The 27,118-nt window shown below is 38.4% G+C and overlaps 1 protein-coding gene across 6 annotated transcripts in view; it reads left to right on the top strand.

Moving 5' to 3' along the window:
• LOC131071440 (uncharacterized) overlaps positions 1-27,118 on the top strand; it is a 240,253-nt gene that overhangs the window by 64,749 nt on the left and 148,386 nt on the right. For all 6 annotated transcript variants that reach the window (XM_059207313.1, XM_059207314.1, XM_058007274.2 and 3 more), the window contains 3 exons: positions 10,818-11,344; positions 13,000-13,037; positions 13,134-13,213. In XM_059207313.1, coding sequence (XP_059063296.1) covers positions 10,818-11,344; positions 13,000-13,037; positions 13,134-13,213 — 645 coding nt within the window. The remainder of the gene's footprint in view (positions 1-10,817; positions 11,345-12,999; positions 13,038-13,133; positions 13,214-27,118) is intronic.

The following is a 27,118-nucleotide window of genomic DNA, read 5'->3' on the forward strand; positions in this document are numbered from 1 at the left end:
TCCAATATTCTTTGTATTCCGGCAGGTACACCTCTGTTGGTTGCTCTGGTTCCTCTACTTCTAGCCTGTAGCTTTGGAACATTTCGTAATCTTCCATCTGCCAGTGGAAGAGCCCGTTAAGTGAGCATACCTCATCTTCAGAACATCCCTCCAATTCGAGCACCCCTTCACTGTTCGGCTCCATCGCGTTCTTGCCCTTGCTTTCATCGGGACCCCCTTCCCCTTTATTAGAGTCCTCCGAGTCCAAGTCGGAAGAGGCGAGCTCTTCGCCAACATCTTGGGTGTGTAGGTCAATGGTATATTTCCGCCCTCCCTTCTCCATGGAAAGTGTATTTTTCTTCCAATTGTGGTTTACTCTCGCGTTGATCAACCACACTCTCCCCAGGATGGCGTCATAGCCTTTCTTCTTCGAGGGAATGACCACGAAATCTAACAAAAATGGTTGCGTACCAATTGTCACTTGCTGGGCCATCAACAAGCCAAGTGGCTTAATGCCGTGTTGGTCCGCTCCCACCAGGTTGAATGTGGGTGGCCATAGGGTGGGCTTCCCCAGCCGCTTCCATGTTTCTTCTGGTAGTACATTCACCCCAGATCCACCGTCCACAATGGTGTCCTTCAGAATGGTCCCACGGATACCCATTTCTACCACAGCTGGGTGTCTACCACTGCTCACGGCTAGTAACATCGGGTCAGTCAAAGGGCTGACGGAAACCTCCACCTGTGGTGTACTCTTCGTAGCGGTGGCGGGAACCCCTACCTGTGGTGCACTCGACGATGCGGTGCTTTGCACATTGGTGAGGATGGCAGTCCTCAATTGTGGCATAGAGTCTAGAAGGTCTTTTACCTTTATCGACACCTCCATCTGCAATATTTGCCCAATGATGTTATTTTCCGCTTCCGTACGGAATGATGTACTCGCCACCTCGTTGTCCCGTCGTTCGGTCGTCATCTCACGTTCAATATTGGCCTTTGCCTCCCGTAATCTCTCCTTCTCCGTACGGGGGTCGGGATAAGTGGCTTTTTTCGTCTGGGCGCGGGTGATCGCCAGTACTTCTTTCTCACGAGTCTTCTCAGCCTTCTCAATGTTGAGGAGATTAACCCCTGCCTGCGGGCAATTTGCGTCCTCATGGTCGCCTGGCCCACACCAACGACAGAGGTGCTGAGGGGTGGCTTCCTTCGTGCAATCACGGGCGAAGTGCCCCCACTGATTACAGGCCCTACATTGGATAATTGGCCGGCCCTTAGCATCATACTGGATACGGCTTCCGTTATTGGTATTGTTGCTATTCCTTCCGCCGCCGCGTCTGTTGTCCCGGTATCCTCCAGATGATGCATTATTGTTTGCCTCCGATGTGGATGGCTGCTCCTGCGCAAAGAGCACTTGCTGGTTACGTGCCTTCAGATTGTATGGACATTCCTTCGTAGAATGCCCCATAATCTGGCAGATGTCGCAGAATGCCTTCTTGGGACAGGCACCTTTCGTGTGGCCGCTCTCCTTACACTCCGTGCACCATAGTTCATCGTCCTTACTTGTAGTCCCCTTCATTGTCTTAAATTCTTTTAACATCCTTTCCATATCTTTTTGAAGGGCTGTGACTTTCTTCCTCGGCTTCTCGTCACTACTACTCTCTTCTTCCGATGTGTCATCATCTTCAGATGATGATGAAGATCTATTCTTCTTCTTTTTGGCCGTCTTATTTTCACTTTCCAGGTCCATGGCCCGGTTGTATGCATCGTCGTAGGATGTTGGAGGCACAATTTTCATCTTCCGTCGTAGCTTAGGGTTCAAACCCTCGACAAACCACCTCTTCTTCAAGCCATCGGCCGGTTGGCTTTCCATTTTCCCGACTAACTCTTTTAGTCGGCGCCCGTACGCCCGTACGGTCTCCTTTTTTCCTTGCTTTGTTCCGTAGATTTCGGAAACTATCTCGTTATCATCCCGGAGAAGCCGGAATTCCTTCTCGAATGCCTTCTTCAATTCATCCCACGTAGTTACACTGGTTTTATCCAAGTCTGCATACCAGTCAATAGCCACTCCTCTCAGTGTGGCGGGGAACTGCTTCATCCATTCATCCTGGTCAGTCACCTCATTGGCTGTCCAGATGGTTTCGCATGTACGGCAATGCCGTGTAGGATCATCTTTGCTATCCCCGTTGAATTTGGGTAACTTCTGTTTGGTCGCCATTGATGGAAATCGTCTACTTGGAGGTGGTTGTGGCTGTGTTTGCCCTCCGGTGCTGCTCCCTTCGATGCCGCTGATGCCTCCTGTGGTGGTGACCAAAGGTACGGTGTTCTGCCTTATACCTACCGTGCGGTTAACTTCCCCTTCGTCGTCGCCCGTGCCAGGCTCCCTTCGGTGATCCTCCCTTTGTGGCGCTTCGTCGTCACCCGTGCCCGGCTCCCTTCGGTGATCCTCCCTTTGTGGCGTGAGAGATAAGTTTTTGAACCGATCTCGAGTCTCTTCAACTAGTTCTCTCCGTAACCTAGTTTCCTCCAGAAACTCTTCAAGGCTTCTCGCTCTACCGTAGTCTGGCGACGCGTAGAAATTCCCCTCGGCTTCTGCACCTTCCGTGACACCTCCTTGGTTCCCTTCGGGCAACCCTTCGGCAGGTCGTCCTTCGGCAAGTTGCCTCAGCCTCCGTCTACGTTCTACACGTTGTTCCAGAATCAAAGCCTTCTGCGCAGCCTCCCACTCGTCGGTTTCTAATTTCTTATTTCTGTCTTTATTCAGTAAATTGGGCATTAATTGTGGTACAATTTCATGTTTCTCAACACATAAATCAAAACACAACACGTCTTTATTAATTCATTCTTTTGTATACAATCAACATAATTCTTCTGCTTCTAACAGTGTTCTTTATTTCTCTCCTTTCACAATTTAAGGATTATTTGTCCTTTGTCGGTCTTCCCTACGTCCGTCATCCTGGCGCTCATGAAATTCTCGTAAACTTTGCTGTCGTCGGTTCTCCGGGTTTACTTCACCAACGGGTAGGCCCATTGTGTCTGTGCGCCATCCGTGTCTTCCGTTCCTGAGTTCGTCCCCGGCAACGGCGCCAAATGTTTACCTCACTGGGTAAACAGGAAGAATACAGAAATCGAACAGTAACGCACAATGCAAATACAAAAGAAGTACCAGAATAATCTTTCCATTAATGTCAAAGGATGTTCATATTATATCTGTCGTACATATTACATTTTCTCCAACACCCGGAGGTGGTACAATATATGACAGCCGAAGGGGTGCGACACAACCGTCGCGACTCCAACTACCTACCCGTCGGCTAACTAACTGACCGCCGTAACTCATTATTACCGACGACAACATAAACATAATATAACAACATAACATAATGATTATTCCCGACAATAGAGAGCATGATCACAACGAACGTATGAACATCTTGATCCTATCATTTCATATTTGCAAGGGCTTATCTAGAGCTTTCACCCTCCTCTCGCGCAACATAAATTGGGGCCACGAAGAAGCAAGCATAGAGTTGTAAACAAGAAATTATTCTAAGAAATTCAACAATTTTCCTTCCGAGCTTCATGGGCCTGCCAATCATTCCTCTTGAACCAAGAAGAGATCTTGAACCACTACTACAGCCAGACTTGAATTTCAACGATGAGCAAGAAAACATCATCACATAATTATACAACTTAGCTTGGAGTGTAAAAAGAAATTATCCTGACTAGTGTCGAATGTGCTTTATCCTTGAAGAGGAGGAAGCGATTGCTGATTGCATTGAAGCATATATTCAAGGAAGAGAGCAACTTCCATTGCCGCCCCAAGGAGTTGATCCAGCTCCTGTACCTGCTCTTGTGCTGATTGTGCTGCCTCAGCAAGATTAAGAGTGACTCACTCTGCAGTGGCGCCTCGTCATCTTTCGACCAATAAGATTGCTCCAAGTCAACATGCCCAGATTTAATGAACTTGACTTATCCGAAAAGGAAACTAGACGCATACTTTAGTGAGAATGGCAATTGTGCCACTTGTCATGTTCTCATTCATTCAAACTGATAGGGTTTTGGGAAACCCTAATTAGGGTTTATAACTTTCAATCTGGGCCCTTGATCACTGTTTGATCTCGGCCGTTCATTTATTTTCTGAAAACTATATAAGGCTACCTCCTCTCATTTGGAGAGAGTGAGGTTTTTGATATATTGTTGTGTGAAGGTAATTTTTTTCAAATAATATATTGCATGTGTGCTTTCTCTTAAGGCTTTGTAATCTTTGTTGTTTGAGTGATTAGCATGGTTTCAATTTCCTCAACACATTAATTAAAGTTAATTTAGCTTTGCTTTCATGTTGTTAGAATTGAATGAAGGATTTGATAAGTGTTAATTGACGGTGTATCTCTGCTTATACTTTTGGTGAATGGATGATTTCCATTTCATTGGGCAAAGTTTGTCTGAGCCTATACTCTGTGCATGCCAACATTCCGATCATAAGCACAACCCGTTGAAGATTGCACCCGCTTTGTGTAGTTGTCCTCAGTGTTGCGAAGCAAAGTGCGGTTCCCCGAGAGCACCTAGTTAATACCATCTCCAGAATTCGTAGGTTTAGATCAGCTTTCTTAAACCCTATCCCTTTTTCCCTTTTTGAAAGTCTAAATCTCGAAAATCCCAAAAATGAAAGAGCCTAAAATTGATAAATCTATCTAAGTCCAAAAGCTTGAAAGACACTTGTTAACGTAAGTCCCCCTTGAGATTTTCAGCATACACTACCCAGGTAGCTATTTCATTAAAGTCGCTTGTTCGCACATATAGACCTTGGAATCAGTAGTGATTTTTTAGGAGAGGATAGAATACCTTCGGGTATCTTATTCTAATGTTTGGTAGATGATAAAACAAACACCAATAGGACTGTAGTTGGAATAAGTCATGGTGGTTGAGAGAATTTCTCAAGTTAGTTAGGATCCTCCCACCTTTTTCTCAAGGCTCCTCTCCTATATATACTGGAGAGGTTCTACTGTAATTTTTATCTTTTTGGCAAGCAAGTAAACTCTGCAGAATTTTGCACTCATAAAGACTTTGAGCTTTGAAGTTTTAAATTGTTTATTCTCAAGTAATATCAAAGATTTGGAATTTCAGACTTTGTGTTGAAGCCATACTTTGTGCCTATTGTAACCTATTTCACTCATCGCCTCATCACAGATCGGGGACCCCCTGTTTTTGCTTTTTAGGGTTTTGTCCTAGCTTTGCAGTTTCATAAATCCATTTTCTTTGAGAGTTTTGAGTTAGAGTTTTGAAGTCATCTCGAGCCAAATAGAGAAATCATGCTCAGAATCATGTTTGAATGTTATCAAAGTGCTTAGAAAGTCTGAAGGACGAGGATCGCAATTGCTTTGGGTCATTTATAACAATTTTCTATTTTTAGGAATTTCTGCTTTTTTGCTTTTTTTCTAAATTTAGAAAGTTTTGTTTTTGGCACTTTGGGCCTAATTTGAGAAGCAGCTTTTTTTGGCTTGCTTTTTGCTTTTTCGAAAGTAGAACCTAGGTTTTGTTCCTCAGGTCATTGGTCAGTGCCCATGTCTTCAGATTCACAATTTTTGCCTCAAGTACAAAAAGAAGGGTTATGTTTTTTCTGCTTTTTTGTGGAATTAGGGTTTTGATCCTTAGGCCATATCATTACTGCCCATGTTGTCAAAATTGAAGGATTTTGCCTCTAAGTGTAAAAAGCAGGTGGAAACCCTAATTAGGGTTTTTTTCCCAGATAGTCCAGGTATAAACATGGCAAATCAGAGATGGACATGACAGTTTGATTAAGTGCGAAGACATGGCTGTCCAGATAAAATGCCAAGCATGGAAGCATGAACATGGAATGACACATTAAACATGAACTCCGCCCAAGTATGTTGGAGAAGTGGCAAGGTAAACCTCCTCTTTACTCTCTAGGATTGCAAGCATGACAGAAGCCTGGGCTGATCTGCAAGATATTCAAGATAGAATTGTCCCATGCCTTAGAGAATTGAAAGGAGTTTCGAAGCAAGAACTAATTGATGGAAATATAAATTGAAGCAGGAGCTGTATACGACTTCAACAATTGGCAATGGACATTAGTTGCATGCTGAGGAACAAATAAAAGAAGTTCAAGACAAGGTTTACCTTGTAGCTGCAGAGGTGCTTGAAAAGGAAACTATTCGAGAGAAGGATATGAAGTTGGTGAAGAGCACTCAAATATACTGAGAGTGGGGGGGGGGGGGTGTGAATCAGTATATTATTTAATTTTCACTTCTTAAAATAAACTGAAACAATGTTGCTACTCAAATAACCACACATGTTTGCAAGGAACACAAAGAACACAATTATTTTCTTGTGGAAACCCAATGAGGGAGAAAACCACGGTTGATAAATGTTTAGTGAAATTCTTTTACAATAACTATAGAGGCACCAACCCCTTATTTGATTTGTGAGCACCAACCCACAAGAAGCACCAACTCCCTAAACTGATTTTGTGAGCACAACCCACTGGAAGCACCAACTCCCAAATCTGATTGTGAGCACCAACCCACTTCATATATATTGAATTTCCATCTTGACAATGTTGCTATATCAACTGATGATGGACAATTTGATCTTGTCAAATCTGCATATATTTCTTCATAAATCTGTTACAATTTCTTCTCCAAAATCTGCAAAGTACTCTTTCACAAATCTGCTGTCAAATCTGTACTGAATCCTGATTTCAGAATTATACAATCCTCCTTCTGAAATATTTACACAGCATTATACATTCTCATATTCACTTTCTACACATACTCACGCACATCACACTTCCCATAATGATCTTTTATTTTTTATTTTTCTTTCACATGTATTCACCGCGATCTCTATGTTCACCCTCAACACATGAATGGTATTTATTTATATATCTTACTTGTGCCTCTTCATGAAAGAAAGCATTCCTTAGAAAGTTAAATCTCATTTTATAAAGTCGTGACCTTTAAGAAATGATGGTTGCCTTTCATAAATAATCGCTGCACCTTTTACGTTAATCTTCAATTATAATCGCTGCACCTCATAATTAATGTATTACTGCTTTTTATCCTTGTTAATCACAACTCATATGTTAATTCTTCCTCTTCATAACATCAACGCTTTCTTTTAGTTATTCACGGCACTAATATAATTATCGTTTGTTTATTAAATAAGTCGATTCTTTAACAAATTGCCACCTTATAATTTTTATTTGCCACATCAACTTTGATTAATTTCTTTTAATTGCTGTCCTCTAAACATGAATCACATACTTTAATAATTGTTTTGGCGTCATGTATATAGGCATTCTTATGATAAAGTTGTCTCATATTATTTTATTTCAAGTCAATTGTCTACTGCTGTCATTAATCATCGTTGTTTCTTTCATAAGCGCTGCTCATCTCCTTGTTAATAAACTGACCATTGCTTTCCTTAACATATTTAACTCCTTAATTAAGTCATCCTTCTCACACGTCTACATGTATTGGAATGATGTGAATATTATAACTGCTGCAAAATGCTATTCCCACGATGATAATGTCACTGTCTATAATCACTGTATTCGGATGACCATCACTGCACAGATTAATTTGATCATCGATTGTCTTTATATATTAGTATGATCTGCTATCTTTGATGGAGCACTATGTAGTCGAACTTCACACTTATAGAGTTGGCTGAGAGATATGTGATGAAGAGACTTCTGTATAACTTCAGTCACTGATTTTTCCTTGTTACCGTCTTAATCATGAATGTAGTCAACTATTTCATAAAGTCTACCATATCTGTGTGAGTGAATTTTATCCTTCAACAACGTATACACCTGATTTTTTTGTTCTTCAAATTTTGAACTTGGATTGCTGTAAGAGTATCTGAAATCTGTGTATATGTATACTCCTGATTTCACCATCCATGATCTAAAAGGAATTATATCGTCCTCTTCAACTTTCTGTTGGATGTATTGGTACGAACTACAGAAGTATAGATAATTAGAAATAATAGATATCTAAGTCAAAGCTGTAGCCAAATATTTTGTCATACAAACTACATATATATATATATATATATATCCTATGAATATATATATGTATATCAGCATTTATGTATAAACCAACTATACCCCAACTATATACTGTGAATGTATCAGTATCTATGTCAGCATCTGTATCAGCATCTGTGAATGTATACATATCAATATCTGAGATTATTCAATTAGGTTTAACAGCACATAACCTTCTTTGACATCAATCACAATAGTCTTCTTGCATCTTTGACATCAATGACAATATTTCCATCAGTTGGAAAATCTAAAACCAAGACACAGGAGATCTTCACCATTGGGCCAGCCTTGAAGCAGAAGCTGGCTAAGGCATCGAACCTCCTGTCCATCAGAGATGCTTTCCAGAAATAGGAACTAGATTGGAAAATCACTTTTGCTGTATGTGCAGATGATTTGGAAGGATTAGAATTCAGAGTCAGTGTGCCACCACATGTCACGATGGAAGAGGTTGATCAAATTGTGACCAAGTTCATTGAACTTTCTGCCTCTCAACAATGGAAGGGGGTGCAATCCAAAAAAATAGCACCTTGTGCCATTTGTCTTACATGCATTGGATATTAATTTTATTTTGGGAAACTCTAATTAGGGTTAGGTTGTCTTAATCTCAACCGTTGATCTTAGATTGATCTCGGCTTTTCATTTGTTTTCAGAAACTCTATATAAACTCATTCTCTCATTCCATTAAGTGTGGAGATATTTATGAAATTGTTGTGTAGAGCTACTTGGATAATAAAAAGTTCATTATCAGTATTGTTTTGAAGTCTTATTGTTATCAAGTGGTTGCATGGTTGCATATTTTCTTCAACACATAGAATAGATTTGCTTTAAGTAATTTGCTTTGAAGTTGTTAGATGAATGAAGGATTGATAGTTTATATTGGTGAAATTTTCCTCACTTTTTTTGGATGGATGATTTTCATTCAATGTGGAAAGTTAGCCTGAGCTTTTGATGTGGATGCTTAACTTCTACTTTGAGTAATGTTGTTCAATTGTTGGTATTATTCATAAGTGTGAAAATCTTGAGCACAACCTTAGAAGATTGAACATGCTTTGCGTAGTTGTCCTAAGTGTGGCGAAACAAAGTGTCATTTATTGGTTTCACCCAGTCTACACCGTCTCTTGAGTTCTTAGCAGTTGTTAGAATTCCTAAACCCTCATCCTTTTTATCTTTTTTAAAATCCCAAATTAGAAAATCCAAAAACAAAGAACATTTATTGATAAATTCGCTTAAGTCCAGCTTGTGAATGATACTAGTTGTCAAGCGTAAGTCCCCCTTGTATTTTAGCACACACTACCCAAGAAGCTATCCACATAAAGTCGCCCGTTCTCACATATAGACCTTGGAGTCGCCTTGTGGTCTTTCTCGCAATCTTGGCACAAGTAGTGATTTTGTTCAGGGGAGGATAGAGTATTCTTGGATATGTTATTCTAATGTTCGGTATATGATAAAACGTACACCAACAGTTCCCCTTTGTGTTCTTATGTCATATGGGAACATTCCTTTGTACTTGCTTGATATTGTGGAAAGTTGTTAAGAAGAACTTCACTCTAAATATCTGCAGACTTTGTGCTGCAAATACCGAAGGTGGAATTAGTTTAGTTTGCTGTTAGAAGTTGAGAAAAATTGCAAGACTTTGCGCTTGTAGTAATTCCCATATAAAGTGACTTGAAGGTGCCACATTCTTGCACACTTTGCGCTGCCATATGCTGCACGTTGTTCTTATTGTATCATTCTGAAAAGGGTAGATAAGATTTCAGAAACTCAAGACTTTGTGCTAGTTTGCTGTTTTCCCGTCCCAGAGGAGGTGACGGAAGTCTTTGTGCTTTTAGGAAACTTTATTTCCTCTCTTGGTTTTACTTTAAATTGCTGCTATTATTACTTTAAAAATTGTTGTTTCTTTTCTGTGAAGAGGAAAGAACATAATCTTTTCTGAAACAAGAGAAAAGGTTGCTGTCCCACCCATTTTAGATTAAATTAGTCTTAGTTATGTGTTAGAAAAGGGGGAGCCTTCCCTAAATTAGGAGAGTTTATACTCGTGCTGTGGTTGAAAACACAATTTTGCACATCCTCGCGGGTGTACAAAATTTTCAACCAACAGTGATCTGCTATGCTATTTTTTCTCTTGATATGGATATGTTTACATGGTTGTCCAATCTATAATGTGAACATAGTAATACATCAAAATTCTACCTGTTATGGATATGTTTAGAGCCCTCTCAGTAGGTGCTTGATCAAAAGGTGCTCTTTGACCAATTTTCTGATTAATTTTGTTTGTAAATATTCATGGGCATATTGGCATTATCAAACATTCTTTGAACTAATATTCCTAATTTTGCATGATAACTTTCCTTGACATGGTTCTGAACTCTTTAATCTCATTTTGACTATTATCTTTATAGATTGGGATCCTTTTGGGATCAAGTGTAAAAGGTTTTAGAAATCATTGTCTCCCAGCAGAGGTAGAGTAGATGACCTAGTGAAATCTCAACAGAAAGGAGGTTATTGGTCAATTTGGCCAGAAGTATTTGATATTAGATTGGAATTGTGAGGGAAGGAAATGAAAAGAAGCATCATTGTTTATTTGTGCATGATATTTTAATGAGAAGCTTTGTTTTTTACGGTTTGGTAATATTAGGATAAAGCTCCATTGAACAATTAAACAGTGTATTTGCAGTTATTAAATAATTTTAATGTTCAATTTTTTTCGTAAGATAGTTTTTTGTTGTTATGCTTTCCTAGTTGTCAAGGATTTCTCACCTATTTAATGCTTCTGCAGGAAAAAAGAATGAGGATACCAACGTCCATATCAAAATAACACAGAGGGAGAACAGTTCAGTGGCAAATGCTAAACATTGGATTGTTGTAAATGACAACAGAAAACCTTCAGATAGTAACATTGCTAGCAATTTAGACATCGAAAACTCAAACCAAGATCTTGAGACTAAGAGTGAAACAAAACCTATAAAATCATTTATCGCAGTGAAACATATAAAATCTGAAGATTCAGTGAAATGCATAAAACCAAATCAAGAGAGTCTAGCTATAGAGCCAATTATCCTCACTAATCCTGAAGATATTTCCAGCAGTGAACAGGAGGTGTCTCTTGCCCAGTCTGAAGCTTCAGTAAAAAGTGTACAGAAAAGCCATAGGGGTGTGATTATGGAGGTAATTACCTCAGACCATAAAGATTTTGTAGAGAATAAGAAGCAGAAAATAGAAGAAGATATAGATTCCACAATTTTGCAAAATTGCACAGCTGCAGAAGAGTCTGTTGAGACTTCGAGGCTCTCAAGTACAATTAAGGTGAGATCTTGGAGAAGCTTACTACCCATACTCCCAGGATTGCAAATGCCATGTGTCTTTTGAATTTGCATTTCATTTATTAGAACTCTATACTCTTTACAAAAATGCACTATTACACAACCTTGCATAGACTATACGAAGTTCAAGTTTCATTTGGTATTTTGGTTTAGTTTATGACATTTATATCAAAGGCTAACATCTGGTCAGTAGATCTTTTCTGGATTACACTGTGTTCTTGCTTTCATGATCTATCTTTTTGCTCAAAATAACTTTTCTGATTGGTGAATTCCCCTTGTGTGGTGTCCTCGGTATGAGTTTTCCATCAAATTGACTCAGGACTTGCAGCTGGCCTCATTACTTGGGATATGCTATGCCCAGACTTGGATATGGTAGTTTTGCCTGATTCAACATTTAACATTTCTAAATGTTTCAGAGTGGAACGTGTCTCCTGGGGATTTGAGCATAGGCCTCCATTAAGAAACCCTTGAAGATTTACCACTTGAGTTTATCATATTTGAATTGTTCAAAGTAGAAACTTATATGCCAATAATAACAGTGATTTTATTAAGTGATTTGTTCAAAGTGGAAGTGCCCATAAGCTTTCCCACTGCTAGTGGATGTGCTAATAAGCTTGTTATTTACTTTCAATTTGTATAAGCTTTACAATTGCAAAGTGGATGTTCCCCTCACATACCATTAGACAAGTGGAAGATGCAATTTTAATTTCCAGTAATGTATATGCATCCCACTGAATAAGTGGTTCTGGTGAGCTTGCCGCCTGATGCTTTCCTTTCAGCAGTTTGCTTTGAGTTAAATGTAATCCGGAACACCGTATGCTCTCACCTTGCCCTTTCTAGGATTTGAGTTATCAGAAAGTGGGAAGGAAGTTGATTTGCATCTCACTTTTAGTTGGTGTAATTTTCAAAAAATTTAGGGATGTATATTATATATTTGCATGTATTTAATCAGGTCATTTAGGACTATCATGGCACAGGTTGGTTTAGTGAGACTTAATTGGTGCTGCATTTGAATGTGAGAGTATAATTATACTAAAAAAAAATAAAAATTATATGAAATACAATGATAACATTATGATAAAGTCATAATTCAGTTCTGATGCTTTCATTGCTTTTTCATTCCTCCAATTTGATTATTTTGTGTATGGTTTGAAGCTTTCCTGCACTAGTTGAGTAGGGAATAATGACCCACTTTTCTCAGGGTGGTAATATTTAGGGTGATTGCAAGAAGGTTTGTTATCTTAGATTTAACCAGATCAAATAACAAAAATATGCAGTTCCAACTCGAGCATTATTTTAAACTTTCAGTGGACAAAAAGGTTTGCTTAAGAGTGTCAAGTATCTGTTCTTGCTATCTTTCTTGACTTTGGGAGAAATCTGGATCTTGTTTGTTCTGAGAACAAAATAATGTTACTTGTACTGCTTATTTTTTTTGCAATTTTATTTTGAGACTTGTGGTTCTCTTGTCCATCATGCTAGTTTCTTCTGTTTTGCTGTTAAATTTTGTTGTAAGGGGTAACTAATTTATGATAAACTTAGAATTAATACTTCTTAAAATTACAGTTTCATTTTCAATTTCAAAAGATGAAATTGTTGTCATATGTTAATTTTTGACAATGTCATCATTGTTTTCTGTAGGTTGATGCTGCTTTGTTACGCTTTGTGAAAGGAAAAGGGTACGTTTTTGTTGCTTAAAGTATCCCTTAGTCTTTAATATTCACATGCTGAAGTCTGAAGGACTGTTGTGCATCATTCCCTATCTTTTGGTTCAGAGGGAAAGTGCAGCAGAAAATAGAGGAGACAACAGGTGTAAAAATTAGCTTCAAATCGACCAAAGATGAGAGTGCTGTTGGTATGTATAAATTGAGAAATGTAGCACCTATTTATGCTTGTTGGAAGAAACTTATTATTATATTGGTTCCTACTGCTATCAACATTAGTTTTGTCAACTAACATACCAATGAAATTTGTTTTTTCATTGGAATTATATGAGATTTTCTCTTTCACACTAGAAGACAAATGAAATTGGTTCAAGCAAAAGTTATAGTGCCTTGAATTAGCATAATTAATCCAATTTTCTTCTCTCTCATGTAAAATGAAATTGGTCTAGTTTTGCTGTATCATTCTTACTCTGAATGAATTTGTATAACTAATTAAAGTGTGCCCCCTTGGGAAAAATCCTTGTTTGTTGTGTCATTATTGTTGATTGAGTTCAATAATTCAATCATTGATTCCTTGAAATTTAGGAACAGATACAAATTTTCAAGTATTTGAGATCTTAGCTACCTTTTGGATTCATATTACTCTGGGTCCTTGTTGTGACGTATTCACACATCGCCCCATTGCAAATGGGGACCCCTACCTTTTGCTTTCTAGGGTTAGTTTTCTTGGTCTTTTAGGTTCTTGTCTATTGACCTCTTGCATTTGAAGGGTCGCCAGGGGGCTCATTAGGATAGCAGGCTCTGCTTGAGTCAGGTGGATCTACTCAAGAGGTCAGGTCAATTGAGTGATTAGGGGTAATTTAGATCATTCCTAGGGTGTTTTTTGTGTACTATCTGGTCGCACTTCAAGTTGCTAAATCAAACCTTGGTTGAATGCATAATGTCCTCCTAGGTCCCATCCCTTACATCAAGGGCAGAGCGAATTCGCCTTGAGAAGTCTGGAATGTCATCCTAATCCTCAAATGTCCTGAAATTTGGCTCTGTCTGGAATGTCATTTTGATCTTGAAATTTGACTAAGTCTGGAAAATTGAAGAATTCTCCAAAAACTAGATTTTGCATTATAACTCCTGGAGGTCCGAAACCACTCTCAAACATCCTGACAGTATATATGGAATATAACTTAAAGTATAAGTGACATTTCTTATACTTAAATGTTATATTCCATATATGAATCCTGACAGAGAGGCTAAAAATCTTGTAAGACCCTATTTCTTCACAAAATCTTGAACTAGATGCAAACTTGAGGAGCAAATTCACTTGATCATGATGGAAGGAGGCCTAAGAAGTAATATCCAAGCCAAAGAAGGGAGGAAAAAGGTGAGAAATGAGCCCAAGTAAGAATTTCGCTCCTGACCCTTCCAAAGGGTCCAGAGCGAAATTCACATAACCTTCATTTTCTTCCTTGTCATGGCCAAGTTGTGGACTTCTAAGGCATGGTTGGAGTGACCTTGAGGTGTTCTAGCCTTTGAAAGAAGGTTTGAGGCGATGAAATGGTGAAAATCAACCTAGAATGGAAATTTCGCTCCTGACCCTTCCAAAGGGTCCAGAGCAAAATTCTCCATAAACCTCATTTTCTTCCTTGTTTAGACTAAAAGCCTTGTTCCTTGGACATAGTGGGGGTAAATGGACATGTTCTTGCCTTAGGAAGAGAATGAAAGCATTGAAAAGTGAGGATTTTGTCCAAGATTGGGAATTTCGCTCCTGACCCTTCCAAAGGGTCCAGAGCGAAATTCTCCATAAACCTCATTTTCTTCCTTGTTTAGGCCAATATTTTAGTTCCTTGGGCATATTTGGAAGTGGATTAACATGTATTTGCCTTTTGAAGTGATGGGATGTGAAGGAGTGAAGGATTTTGTCCTAAAACTTGAATTTCGATCTTGACCCTTCCAAAGGGTCTAGAGCGAAATTCTTGAAAACACCTATTTCCCCTTTAGATGAGGTCAAGACCTTGGTTCTTATGGCGTGGATGGAAGTGAAGTGATGTGTCCTTTCCTTTTGAGGTGGATTGGAGTTGAAAAAATGAAGAAATGAGCTCAAGACATGAATTTCGCTCCTGACCCTTCCAAAGGGTCTAGAGCAAAATTCCCAAAATCTCCTTTTTCTCTCAATTTTGTGTGAAGCCAAGTGTGGATCAAGGTGAATTAAGATTAAATATGTCCTTAAGCATACCTTTGAATAGCTTGTGACCATCAAATATGAAGGAATTGAGCTAAAACTTGAATTTCGCTCTTGACCCTTCCAAAGGGTCCAGAGCGAAATTCTCTAAAGATCCTGTCCTTGGCCATGATTTGGAGCGAATTTCTCCTTTCAGGCCTTCTTAGGGGTTAAAAAAATGTTGCTTTCATGAGAGACGGATACAAAGTTGAAAGTCAAAGGAAAGCAAGGTATGAAGAATGAATCTAGGTGAAGGAAAACAAGCAAATCTTGAATTTCGCTCCTGACCCTTCCAAAGGGTCCAGAGCGAAATTCTCAAAATCACGTAGTTTGCTCATGATTGAGATCAAGACATGGATTCCTAGGCCTTGGTGGAGAGAAGACTAGTGTATGCTTGCCTTGGGAGGCATTTTGGAGTAGAGAAATGATAGAATTGGAGCCTAAGGAAGAATTTCGCTCCTGACCCTTCTAAAGGGTCCAGAGCGAAATTCTTAAAACCTCTATTTTGTTCCCAATTTTGCATCAAGCCTAGTATTGATTGAGATTAGAAACATCCTTAGGCATGCATTTGAGCAAGTTGTGGTCACAAAATGTGAAGATTTTGTCCTAAAATGCAAATTTCGCTCCTAACCCTTCCAGAGGGTCCAGGGTGAAATCCTTTGAAACTCCTATTTTTCACCTTGTTTGAGCTAGGCAAAGGGCTAGTTGTGAGATTATGATAAGAAGAGGTTTGAAGGCTAGGCATAAGATTATGAAATGATGAAATGAGGTCTAAATTAAGCCTAAAATGCAAAATTTTGCTCCTGACCTTTGAAAGGGTCCTGAGTGAATTTTATTATAGGACCTGTCCTGTAATGTCCCCATTTTGCGAGCATCAGAGTTTGTAAGAATTAGCCTATCATTTGACCCTCGTAGGCTAACAATTATTGATAGAGGGCCTCGTGTGGCAGTTACTTGGTGATTAGAGACATTACTCTTCAGCTGGATTCAGGTTTTGGCCTTTGCACAGGTTTTTTGACTCAGATTGGCACACTTACTATTTATAGTAAGTTACTATTTTGGGAGAGTCAGGGTTCCTATTAATAGAAAGACACCTGAGCAGAGCTTATTGGCAGTGTCGACCTTGATTGGGCCTTTGCAGCTATTTCTAGACTCAGTTCCACATACTTACTATTTATAGTAAGTCACTATTCAGGGTTTCTATTTTTAGACAGGCATCCAATCACATGGAGAACAGGGAGAGTCGACTCCTGGCTCAGACGGCTTAGCAATCAGACAAGTACATCAAGAGATATTAAAGTTTAAGTGACTTAAGTGATTTATTTAATATTTTAATATTATTATAAAGTTCTAAAGTAACTTTATAATAATAAAGTCACTTTAATATAATAAAGTGCGTTAAGTGAATAATTTAATGTGGGAATAAATCTTTTATCCCACATTGGCCAGGAAGGTGTTTGAGCTCTGTTAAGGAAAGAATAAAAGGAAAGGCAAGAGTTCATTCTCGGCATCCAGTTGATGAATAGTATTTTGATTGATTTTTATTGTGGAGCCTAGGGCTTTCGCAATTTTCTTCTTTGATCATAGGAAACGAAAACTTCCTATTGATAGCAATTTTGAAGGTGTGAAATAACACCTGAATTATTGCAGTTGTGGGAAAGAATACTTCAGTTCTTTCATTTGTGCAAATTGGTGAAGTTTTCTACAAGGGTTTGAAGTTTATTGTTGAAGAACATTTATAGTTGGTTGTGAATCATCCTTCTTTGGCACATGGAGTTATATCATTCTTGTTGGGAGAGATTATCAACAAATTATTCAAGGTTTTAAGAGCAGATTGCAAGTTTTTTCATCCATTGCTACAGTACTCGCGTGAATAGTACCCGCGTGAACAGTGCCATGAACAGTGCCGTGAACAGTGCACTACAGTGCCGTGAACAGTGCGCTACAGTGCCGTGAACAATGCGCATGAACAGTGCGCTACAGTGCCGTGAACAGTGCGCTACAGTAGTTTGAGTTCTATAGAAGGGGATTTAGAAAGGTTGAACAGCTATATATATTTGACAAGGGATTTGCATATGAGGAGAATCAAACCAATATATCAAGGCAGCCATTGAAATACCAGGTTTTCTATCTATGGTCATTGTATTAGAAAATCATTACTTCATTGCATCATTTTCTATTATGATTATATCATGAAATATTTGGAGGTTGCATATGTTTAATGGAGATATAATTTGCATATTCCACATTCATGGTAGCATTCAACATTGATCAGCCACTTAGCTTTTATGCCAATTGTTTGCTTAAATGCCTAATGGCTGTAGGTATACATTGGGATGCATGACAAGTGTTTGTCTTAATGTCAACTAGCTGTACTAGTTAATTTCAGTCATTACATATGTGTGGAAAGGTCTAAAACAGCTAGTATATCATTTCTATAACAACTTTGCATTGTTAGAAGCTTTCCATAACTTCATTTGCAACCTACAAACCCAAAGAAGACAAATAAAGAATTCACTACAGCGGCTTCAAACATTGTATGCCAAGTGTTTGACAATATTCCTTGGTGTTCAAATAAGCAAAACAGGGTCAGATTAGCCAAGGGATATTACATGTCCCTGGAGAGTATCTTGAGCAAATTTCATTCTAATGCCTTCTTGTCAAAGATATGAAAGGAAATGCTATGTTAGAATGAATTTATTATGTGTACTTAATCACCTTTTGGTTTGTTTTGCAAGTGGAAGAAAATCTGGAAAGGACAAGGACGACCTATTCCAAGCCCATCATCATCAAGGACATTCCAAAAGCATAAAGGAGGACTCAAGGTGTTTTGAAGCGTTAGAAGACTTCAAGTGTTCGAGGAGTTGCAAGCTAGCCTCAAGATCTCATTCTACCACACAAAGGAACCACTTAATGACAGAGAAGGAGGACCTTACAAGCTCTTCAAAGCAATATGAGCTACCAGAGGAGAAAGAGAACTTGACAATAAGGAAGCCTCATCAAGCACATAGAAGATCAAGGAGTGCATCTTTCTTCGCATCAAGGATAGAGGAGGATCAACCAAGATACAAACGTCAGACAAGGTGGCATCCCAGTCACTTTTCCTCCAGTCGGATTGGTCGACCTTAGTATGTCTAGATTCAATGTACTTGACTCATCAGGGACGACACAAACTTCGGTGTACCCACCCCTGCTTCCTATTGGTCCACACTCATTGAATGTAATTTTTTCATTGGTTGAGGTGTTTGTTATAACAAACCCTAATTAGGGTTTTCATCTTGTAATCCTAGCCATTGATTCTAAGTCAATCAGAGCCATCAATTTGTAAAGGGGCTCTCTATATAAAGCCCTGGCTCTTCATTTGTAAAGGTTAATAGTCAGAAAATAGTTAGGAGTTAGCAAAAGAGAGAGTCAATAATTAGTAGCTCAATAGTCGATAGCATTTTAGAGTAGAGTAGAAAGAGAAGGCAAAGATTGTTGCCAAGAGATTGTTGCAAAAGACATGTAAACTTCATTGAAGGAATGGTGAATTCTATGTGTCGATTCTACAATTTGCATGGTCTCTATACTTCTCAAATTTAATTTCATGTTATTATATGAATGGAAAAAATTTGTATGATCAATGGTGAAATTTGTATATCCATGCTACTAGCGGTTTGTTGATTGCAAACTTGCCTTGCATAGTTAACTGGAATCATTCAGCTTAAGCTTAACTACAATTATCGCTTCTTCATTGATATGCATCAACATGACGGTGTCTATGCTTGTAGCGGTGATCTGAACATCATAAAGATTTCCTTAGAAGATCACACTAACCTTGTGGAGATGATCCTAGCATGTCAAAACAAGACTTAGTTAAAGTTTTATCAAAGGTCATCCGTTGCTCCTACATTCTTAGTGTTAGAATTAGATCCTTCTCCAACCCTTATCCTTTTCCCTTTTTTAAAAATCAAGGATCAATAAAGACCCATGTTCCAGTGATATCCAAAGCAAATCAGACGCTCAGGTCATCGAATGTAAGTCCCCTTGTGATTCCAGGAAAATCACATCACATCGCAAGAGCTTATCCACACGTAGAGAACCTACAATTAGAACCTTGGAGCTACTCCGATTGATCCTTCTGCGAGATCTTCAACATTCGGGGAAGCTTTATTCAAGAGAGGATAAGGTACCTTTAGGTATTTTATTCTGTGTTTGGTCATGTACAAAAGACACATCAACAAAATTGGCGCTAGAAGGAGGTCATGATCACGATGAACACTTGAGTAACTGAAATCCAGATGTTATCAAGTCATATTTAGAGGAGCTATCCAGAACTTTTACCCTCTCTCTCACGCTCAACATAAATCTTCAGCCGGAAAGGATGGCATGAAGGTGAATGCGAACTCTTGAATCCAAGGAAGATCAGTGGAGAGCCTTTCCTCAACACTCAGTAGAGCTGGTACAAAGAAAGGAGGTGATTGTTGGGTCGTCAGTTGGACTTGCGAAAAGAAGGAAGCAAGCTGGAACTAGTTGAGATTTCGAGTTGAATCTGAGATATTCAAGATCTCTCTCATTCCAGAAAATCCAAAAAAAGTAAAAAACCAAAAATCCAAAAAAAAAGGGAAAAAATAGAAAATCCCCCAAAAAATAAAAAAAGAAAAAAAGAAAAGATTTCTCAATGGAGCAACAACAATTTCACGATGAGCAACAAGTTGATTTTCCTCAACTTTGGTGGAGATTGAATACACAAATTTATCCACGCCGATTGTCCGAGTTTGCAAGGCCAGGGCAGTGTCGAATCCATGAGACAGATGAACATGATGAAATGCATTGCTTGAAATACTTATCAAGGATGGAATCGGCAACGCAGGGAAAAATCTTCTTTTGGGATGTCCCCAGGCCAAAAGTAGAAGGCAGTTTCAGCGTCCTAGAAAGCAAAGATCCTCTTTCAAGCTTCTTATGGATGATCGAGAGTCAACTTATTTTGGATGGTGAAATGCATTTAGAGGGCATATTACTACCATTGTGGTGTAGGATTCATAACACATCTCACTCTGAATTTACTTGCTCAGTATGTGAAATGGCCATCAACCAAGTTAGATATCAGTTTGGAATGCCGGTTTTATCCGAGGAAGAGAGTATTGTGAACAGATCTTGGGGTACACATCTCGCAGCTGAATTCAGGAGAACTTATGAACAAGACATTGCTCCAGCACCTGATTGTGAGAAGAGCCAGTTGCAAGTTGAGGATGCAAGCTTCCTTAATGATCAATGTGAAGCAGTGAATGAAAGCTCTCTACACCTTGTACCAAAAGAAGAAAATGATTCAACAACCTCTCAAGATGGTGACTTATTCCTTGAAGAATTTTCATTTATGCTACAAAAGGAAATCCTTGAGAATGGAATACAAGAGGTTTCAAATAGCATTCTTAAAGAGGACAATCAAGTTGGGATGTTGAACAAAGAGCTACAAATCATCATAAGTGAGCCCAGGTATGAAGAACAAATCGAGGGGGCGCTTAGAGATTTCATCACCACCATATTATTTGAGGGGGCACCGAAAGATCTTATGGAAGAAGTACAAATGGAATCACTGCCAATTTTTTTTCAAGATAAGCAAGTTACTGTGAGTGATGTGATTCATCATCAGCTCCGGCCTCCCGAGACTATGCTTGAAGATGAAATGCCACTAGAGATTATATTTGATCAACTTGAAATGTTTGAAACTCAATCTATCAAGGAGTGCTCAATTTTTGAAGATATGCTCACAAAGTTTCATGAGGATGCGTGGTTTATGCATGGGGATGAACAAGATGTTATTGTGAAAACGAAGAAAGTTGAGCTATTCGAGGGGGCGCTAAGCCTATTTCAAAAGGATTGTGCAAGTGAAGATCAACATGTCATGGATGCTCGTGGAATGGTACATCACCAATGGTGACCTCCTGAAGTTGCTGATGATCTCGATACACTTCTATTTGAGCAAACCCTTACATCTGAGCTTGAAATATGCCAGGTTGCCTCTTTCCTTAATCCTAGCTTTGAAAGTTATTATGGTTTTGATTATGGGGATTTTGGGAAAACAACTTGCATTTGGATAGATCATGGTCCTGATGAGTTACCTCAACTGATTATCTTACATGAAACCTTGCTTGAATATGAGAGATGCATGGTGAGAGCTTGCTTTTCCATATTCAAAGATGAATTTGCTCGACTGAGAACCATCACTTTTGCCATGCTCCTGTTGCACAACTTGAGAAATCATGTATATATTTCACTTCTTTGAGTCATGTCAAGTCTAGGAGTCTTGTATATAAGCTTTAGAGTAGGTTTTCCTTTTGTGTGCTTTAGTTTAGAGGTTTTTGAGCCTTGTTCCTAATTTGAGTCATTTGACTCATGATTCCTGAGTGGCTCAGATAGTTTAGTCGCTTGCTTTCTTTAGTTGGCTTTTGGTTTGCTTTAGCTTAGTTTTCTTTTGGGGTCGGTCGTTTGCTTTAGTTTAGGTGTCTTGAGTAGGAGCCTCCATTTGTGAGAAAGGCGTCTGTGTTGTTGCTCACACACTGGCAACATCTTGGATCTTATGTTAGACTCGTTTCTTAGATATCTATTCATGAAATGCTTTGAATCTGAGGTTATTCCTCCCCAACTTTATCATCTGATCAGGACTTGTACTTGACTTGGAAGGGAATCACTTTCTGTGTCTTGATGCCGACATCTGTTGATTACTATATCTTTACACATTAATAAACTCCGAGTCATTATGGTTTTTTTAATTTGGGCTGTTTGTGAACTTTGTGATGGTGCAAGTATTTTATTATGATGCACAATTTGTCCAAAATTTGCAGCTCATAGGTGACTCTACAATTTCTGTTTTGTGACCTTTTGAGGCTTCATTCAAGCACATAAGAACTCCTTTTTAGATGCAATACTTTTAAAATGAATAATTTCCGTATACTTCATAGTGGTGTTGTTAGTTTCACTTGATTCTATTTCAAAATTGTACTTTATGTATTTAGCCTATTTCAAGCATTTGTGAAAGTTGAAACAATGAAATCAAATCCACTATGTATTTTTTTGCAAGTGGGAATTGTACTAGCACTAGTTATGAAGTGTCAAATCATTTTTGGTAAGGGAGTGTATTGATTGAGTTACAATGAAGGATCTAATAATTGAGTAATTTAGGGGGTTTCTTTATGGATCATGGTTTCCACAATTCTATAAATTAAGATAAGTATTTGTCTTGGAAATAAGGGATAAAGAATCATTGCATGGTGCATGATCTCTTGCTTCATCTCCTTGGACTTGTTCTTGAGTTTAGTTAGTCTTCGTAGAATTGTGAATGGGGAAACAACAACAACATGGTCTATAGAATAAGTTATTTAATAATTTTCAAGATATTTTGTATCATATTGAACACATAGAGTGCCCTTTCACTGCTTGGACCATCATGTGATAGTTGCATGGAGATTTTGACTCCATCTAAGAGTGATTGTTCCTTAGAGAACATTTCAAATGTGGCTGATATTGATTATTTTAAATCCTCCAAGTGATACCCCATCTATAGTTGAACATTCCTCCCTATTGCTTCATCATGGGCTGAAATTCTTTGGAGCAGTTTCATACCAATCTTTTTGATCCACCTAATTGGAACATTTTATAGACATTTCACATTTGTTTGTGGAGTCCCACTTATTGGATATTAATGACACTTTCAGGATTTAGACATCTTCTTTGATGATAGTGACTCTACAGTTATTGTCTCCACATCTTTTACACCTTTTTTTCACGAGTTACCATATCATTCTAGATGGTCTCTTTAGTTAGGCCTAGGACTCCTAATTTTTGTGAGTCTTGTGACTCTCATTAGCACCAACATGGTGACACTTGAGTAGTTTTTAGAGACATAGAGATTGAGTTTGCATTGCCCGAGGACAATAAATTTTTTGGGGAGGGTGTTACGACCACCCCTTGGTTGCTACTAATTTTTTTTTTTACAAGTACCAACTCAATCAACCAAGTTTCTTGTTCTAGCTTAGAAGTGTTGACTTCATAATTTCTTCAATCACCATAGTGGTGACAACTCTACACCACCACTTATGCTTACTCTCGAAGTTGGTAAGCTTATGAGGTTAGAGTCATCCCTAGACCTAGACCTATGCCTTAAGGGTTCATTCCTAATGACTCTATCTACGTATTTCTTCGAGGGAAACAAGAGGCTTCATAGTTCATCCAAAATGTTAGAGGGAGATCTTTCTCTCCTCTTGTATGAGATCTTTGATCTCTCCATAAGCTTGGCTATTAATTAAATGCAATCTATTAACTTAGTCCATTTCAATAGAAGATAACCATTGGCCATCAGGTAGTGTACAAGCATACACAATTTTCACAAAGGGTCATGTCCTTCTATAATTCCCAATTCTCCTTCCATAATTCCCAATTCCATAGAGAGGGACTTGAGCACACATTACGTAAACACAAGGTGACTGGCTCATACATCTCACACACACAATGACTAGCTCTAGCATACATCACATATACATAGTGACTAGCTCTAACATATGTCACATATACACAAGGACTAGCTTTAGCATACACCACAATATACAATGACTAGCTTCAACATACATCGCGTACATGGTGAACCAGCTCCAATGTACATCACATATATACAGTGAGAGACTGACAAATCCATAATGGCTAACTATCACTCACCCATAGTGCATCCTAGATAAAAGGAATGTCGATGCACTACGCACTACACAATGAGTCACATTCTTTTTCTCGGTCTTCTACACCGAGCAAGTGAGACATGATTCAATGTATCCCATACTAGACTGAGTGTTCGTCCTTGTCCCAACAAGGTCAAGCATATCATTTCCACACCAAGATATGCCCAAAATTATACTATGAGGTTGGTCCTATTATTACCTACCTATTCTTCATTAGAAACTCACTTCCATGCAGTCCATCGATCGGCTAAGCAATGGGGACATCCATTGCTGACATGCAACTGGCTCCCAGTGTTGATACATGATAGCTTCGGTAAGATAAATGATTTAATGAGAGATAAATGAAGTCTCTCATTCAATCATCTATCTCATTGATAGACTATGATAAGACTTCATTTATCATTCCTTTGTCTGATGATTATTATAATTGTTCTTCTATATGTTATTGCATTATCGGTTTTTCTTATACCAATAATGATGATCGTATGCATGATCATTCAAACTTATGTTGATATTTACATATACGATCTTGCTATGATCGTATTCCTTGATTTGTATATATATAACCTTGCAAACAAATCCCGATTAATATCGAGTTCTTAACCAATTCATAAATACCGATTAGCATCGTTCATAATTCGTAATGCACAAACACCGATTAGTATCGGTTGTATTTGTTAAATACATTGACACTGATTGGTATTGGTAAAGTACGATTATGGTTTTGAAAAGGCACGATCAAGTAATATCTTGATCGGCCATGTCTAATAGACATGATCGGTCAAGGTATTACTTGATCCCCTTGCTCGCATATATATATACCGATCGGTGGATGTTTGAGAATCATCGAAATTATTAATGCTCTCTCTCCACCTGCAACATAGAATATAATAATCAGATTTATTATATAGTGAATTGACAATTACATGAAAAATACAATAACATTATATATCTTGCTCATTGAATAGAAAATTGAAAACAATTACATGGTATCAGAGCCAAGTTAAAATCGAACCTGCGGCTTTTCAATTTTGTGTAAAATTCAAGTCAAGAATATATCCAACATCACATTTCTCCAAATGACCAGCACTATCAGATTCGAAGATAGACTCGGAGGAGGCGATGATTTCTCAACATGGAAGTTCAGAATTAAGATGATTCTAAGAGAAAATAAAGTTGAACCATTTGTAAAAGCTGAAACTACAGAACCTGAGACTAAACCTGACAAAGCGACATGGATAGAGGGAAATGAAAAAGCCATCAAAATCATAGTTGATGGGGTGAGGAATAATAGTTGATGTAGGTTATTTCATTCTCTCTTGTGAAACCGTTGTGGTTTTGTGGGATTGAACTTGGTTCATCTTAGCCTTTTGGAGGATGGAAACCCTCTTGGAGAAAGTCATAGTGGTGAAAGATCCTCCTTGGTTAATACGATGTGGGTCATTCAGAGTTACAAGTTGCATGGAAAGTAGATTTCCAGTTTCAATTGAAGGTTAGATCAATTTTTGAAGTCTGCAAGACAAGTTGACAGATTTTTAATAGATGATCATCAAAAAGTTAGTGTTATTGGGTTTGACTGAGTTTTCAAATTTCACTTTGGGTAATTGAAGCCTCTGTATGGGAGACCATTTAATGAGGGTTTGATTGTTAATATTTCATGAGGAGTTTTGGCTGTTGGGCGTTTTATACAGAAGATTGAATCCAGTTGGTCATGAGGTTAAAGGTTATTGAGACGTAGAGTTCATCATAGTGTGTTGGTGTATTGATATCCTTGTTGGGCAAATTGCTTGAAGGGGTCTTTGATACATGTGTAGGCTTAAATACCTTTCCATTTAACCAGCAAATTAGGTGCAACTTCCCATATCGGCTTCATGATTTCCCAACAACCTATTCAAATTTTACAACTGTCATACCTTCTTAAGGTTGTGTTGATGTGCGTTTTATGCAGTTAACATTTCAGAATAAAATACCAAGGTAATTTACCCTCTCTTGAATAAAATCACCTCATATGCTTAGGGTAAGATCAACTAAAATGATTCCAAGTTTTCTACATGTCAGGTCTTGACGAGTGGGTAACTCAATGGTCGATGTGAATTGCTGTGTTCACTTGGGGACTTACACAAATGTTTGGATTATCTTCTTTGACCATGAAATATGCGGAATAGGTATGCTGACAACTTAGGATTGAGCAATGTAGTTCTGGACTTAATTCTTACTAAAAAATGGGCAAAAGCAATAGGGTTCAATAAATCTATTCTAGGCCTAGGAATGTAGGAAATGATGAACAAATTTAGTGGAATCAAACTAGGCAAGGTCTCACAAATAGGTATTGACACAAGCTTAGTGCAATCGTCTAAGGTATACTTATGGATTTTCAGACTATTATCATCAAACGTTGACGCCATCCAAGTTGACGCCTGTCAAGGGATGCGTAATAGTTGAAGTTAAGCTTACTCAATTTTCCAGTCGACCACACAAGGTGCACTTACCAACGGCAAGAGGCAAGTGGTATGGATTAAGGATTCCACACAAATATATCCAACAAATCTTTTACCCAATCTAATAAACATGAAAACAAATTCTAATCTAAGATTCTAATCTAACTTGGAGGAATTGAGAACCATGAATGCAAAGACAACATTTGAAGAGCAAATCACCAACAATTGAACAATGATTTAGATTCAAATAGCTGCAGCATATACCAACAATTCTACAAAAACTCTCTCTTACAAATGAGAGACAAGGAGGTATATATAGTCTCTTACAAAATGGATGGCCGAGATTAAAACTAAATCAAGGGCCAAGATCATGCCAACAAAACCCTAGAATTGCCCTAATTAGGGTTTACATCAAAAATGGTGCCACCAACATATGGCCCAATAGAAAGATACCTAGCCATCAAATAGGGGATCTTCTAGAAGATTCCTCTCTGCATCTCTCTCTCTCCTAGCATACTCCAAGAATCTAGCCAATATAGAATCTAACTCTTCCATGGAAATGCTAGGTAAGGTATTCAGCTGCAAATCAATCACGTCCAATGAATCCGAGCAAGCGTCCAAAGTGTTCTCCCAATCTGGCATGAGCTTCTGCGAACTATGAACATGAATCAACAAAGAGACCAAATCATCCATCTGACTCTTCTTCAAAGAGTCCAACTGACAAAAGTACATAAG

This window comes from Cryptomeria japonica, chromosome 6 (assembly GCF_030272615.1).
Source record: "Cryptomeria japonica chromosome 6, Sugi_1.0, whole genome shotgun sequence".
NCBI lineage: Eukaryota > Viridiplantae > Streptophyta > Pinopsida > Cupressales > Cupressaceae > Cryptomeria > Cryptomeria japonica.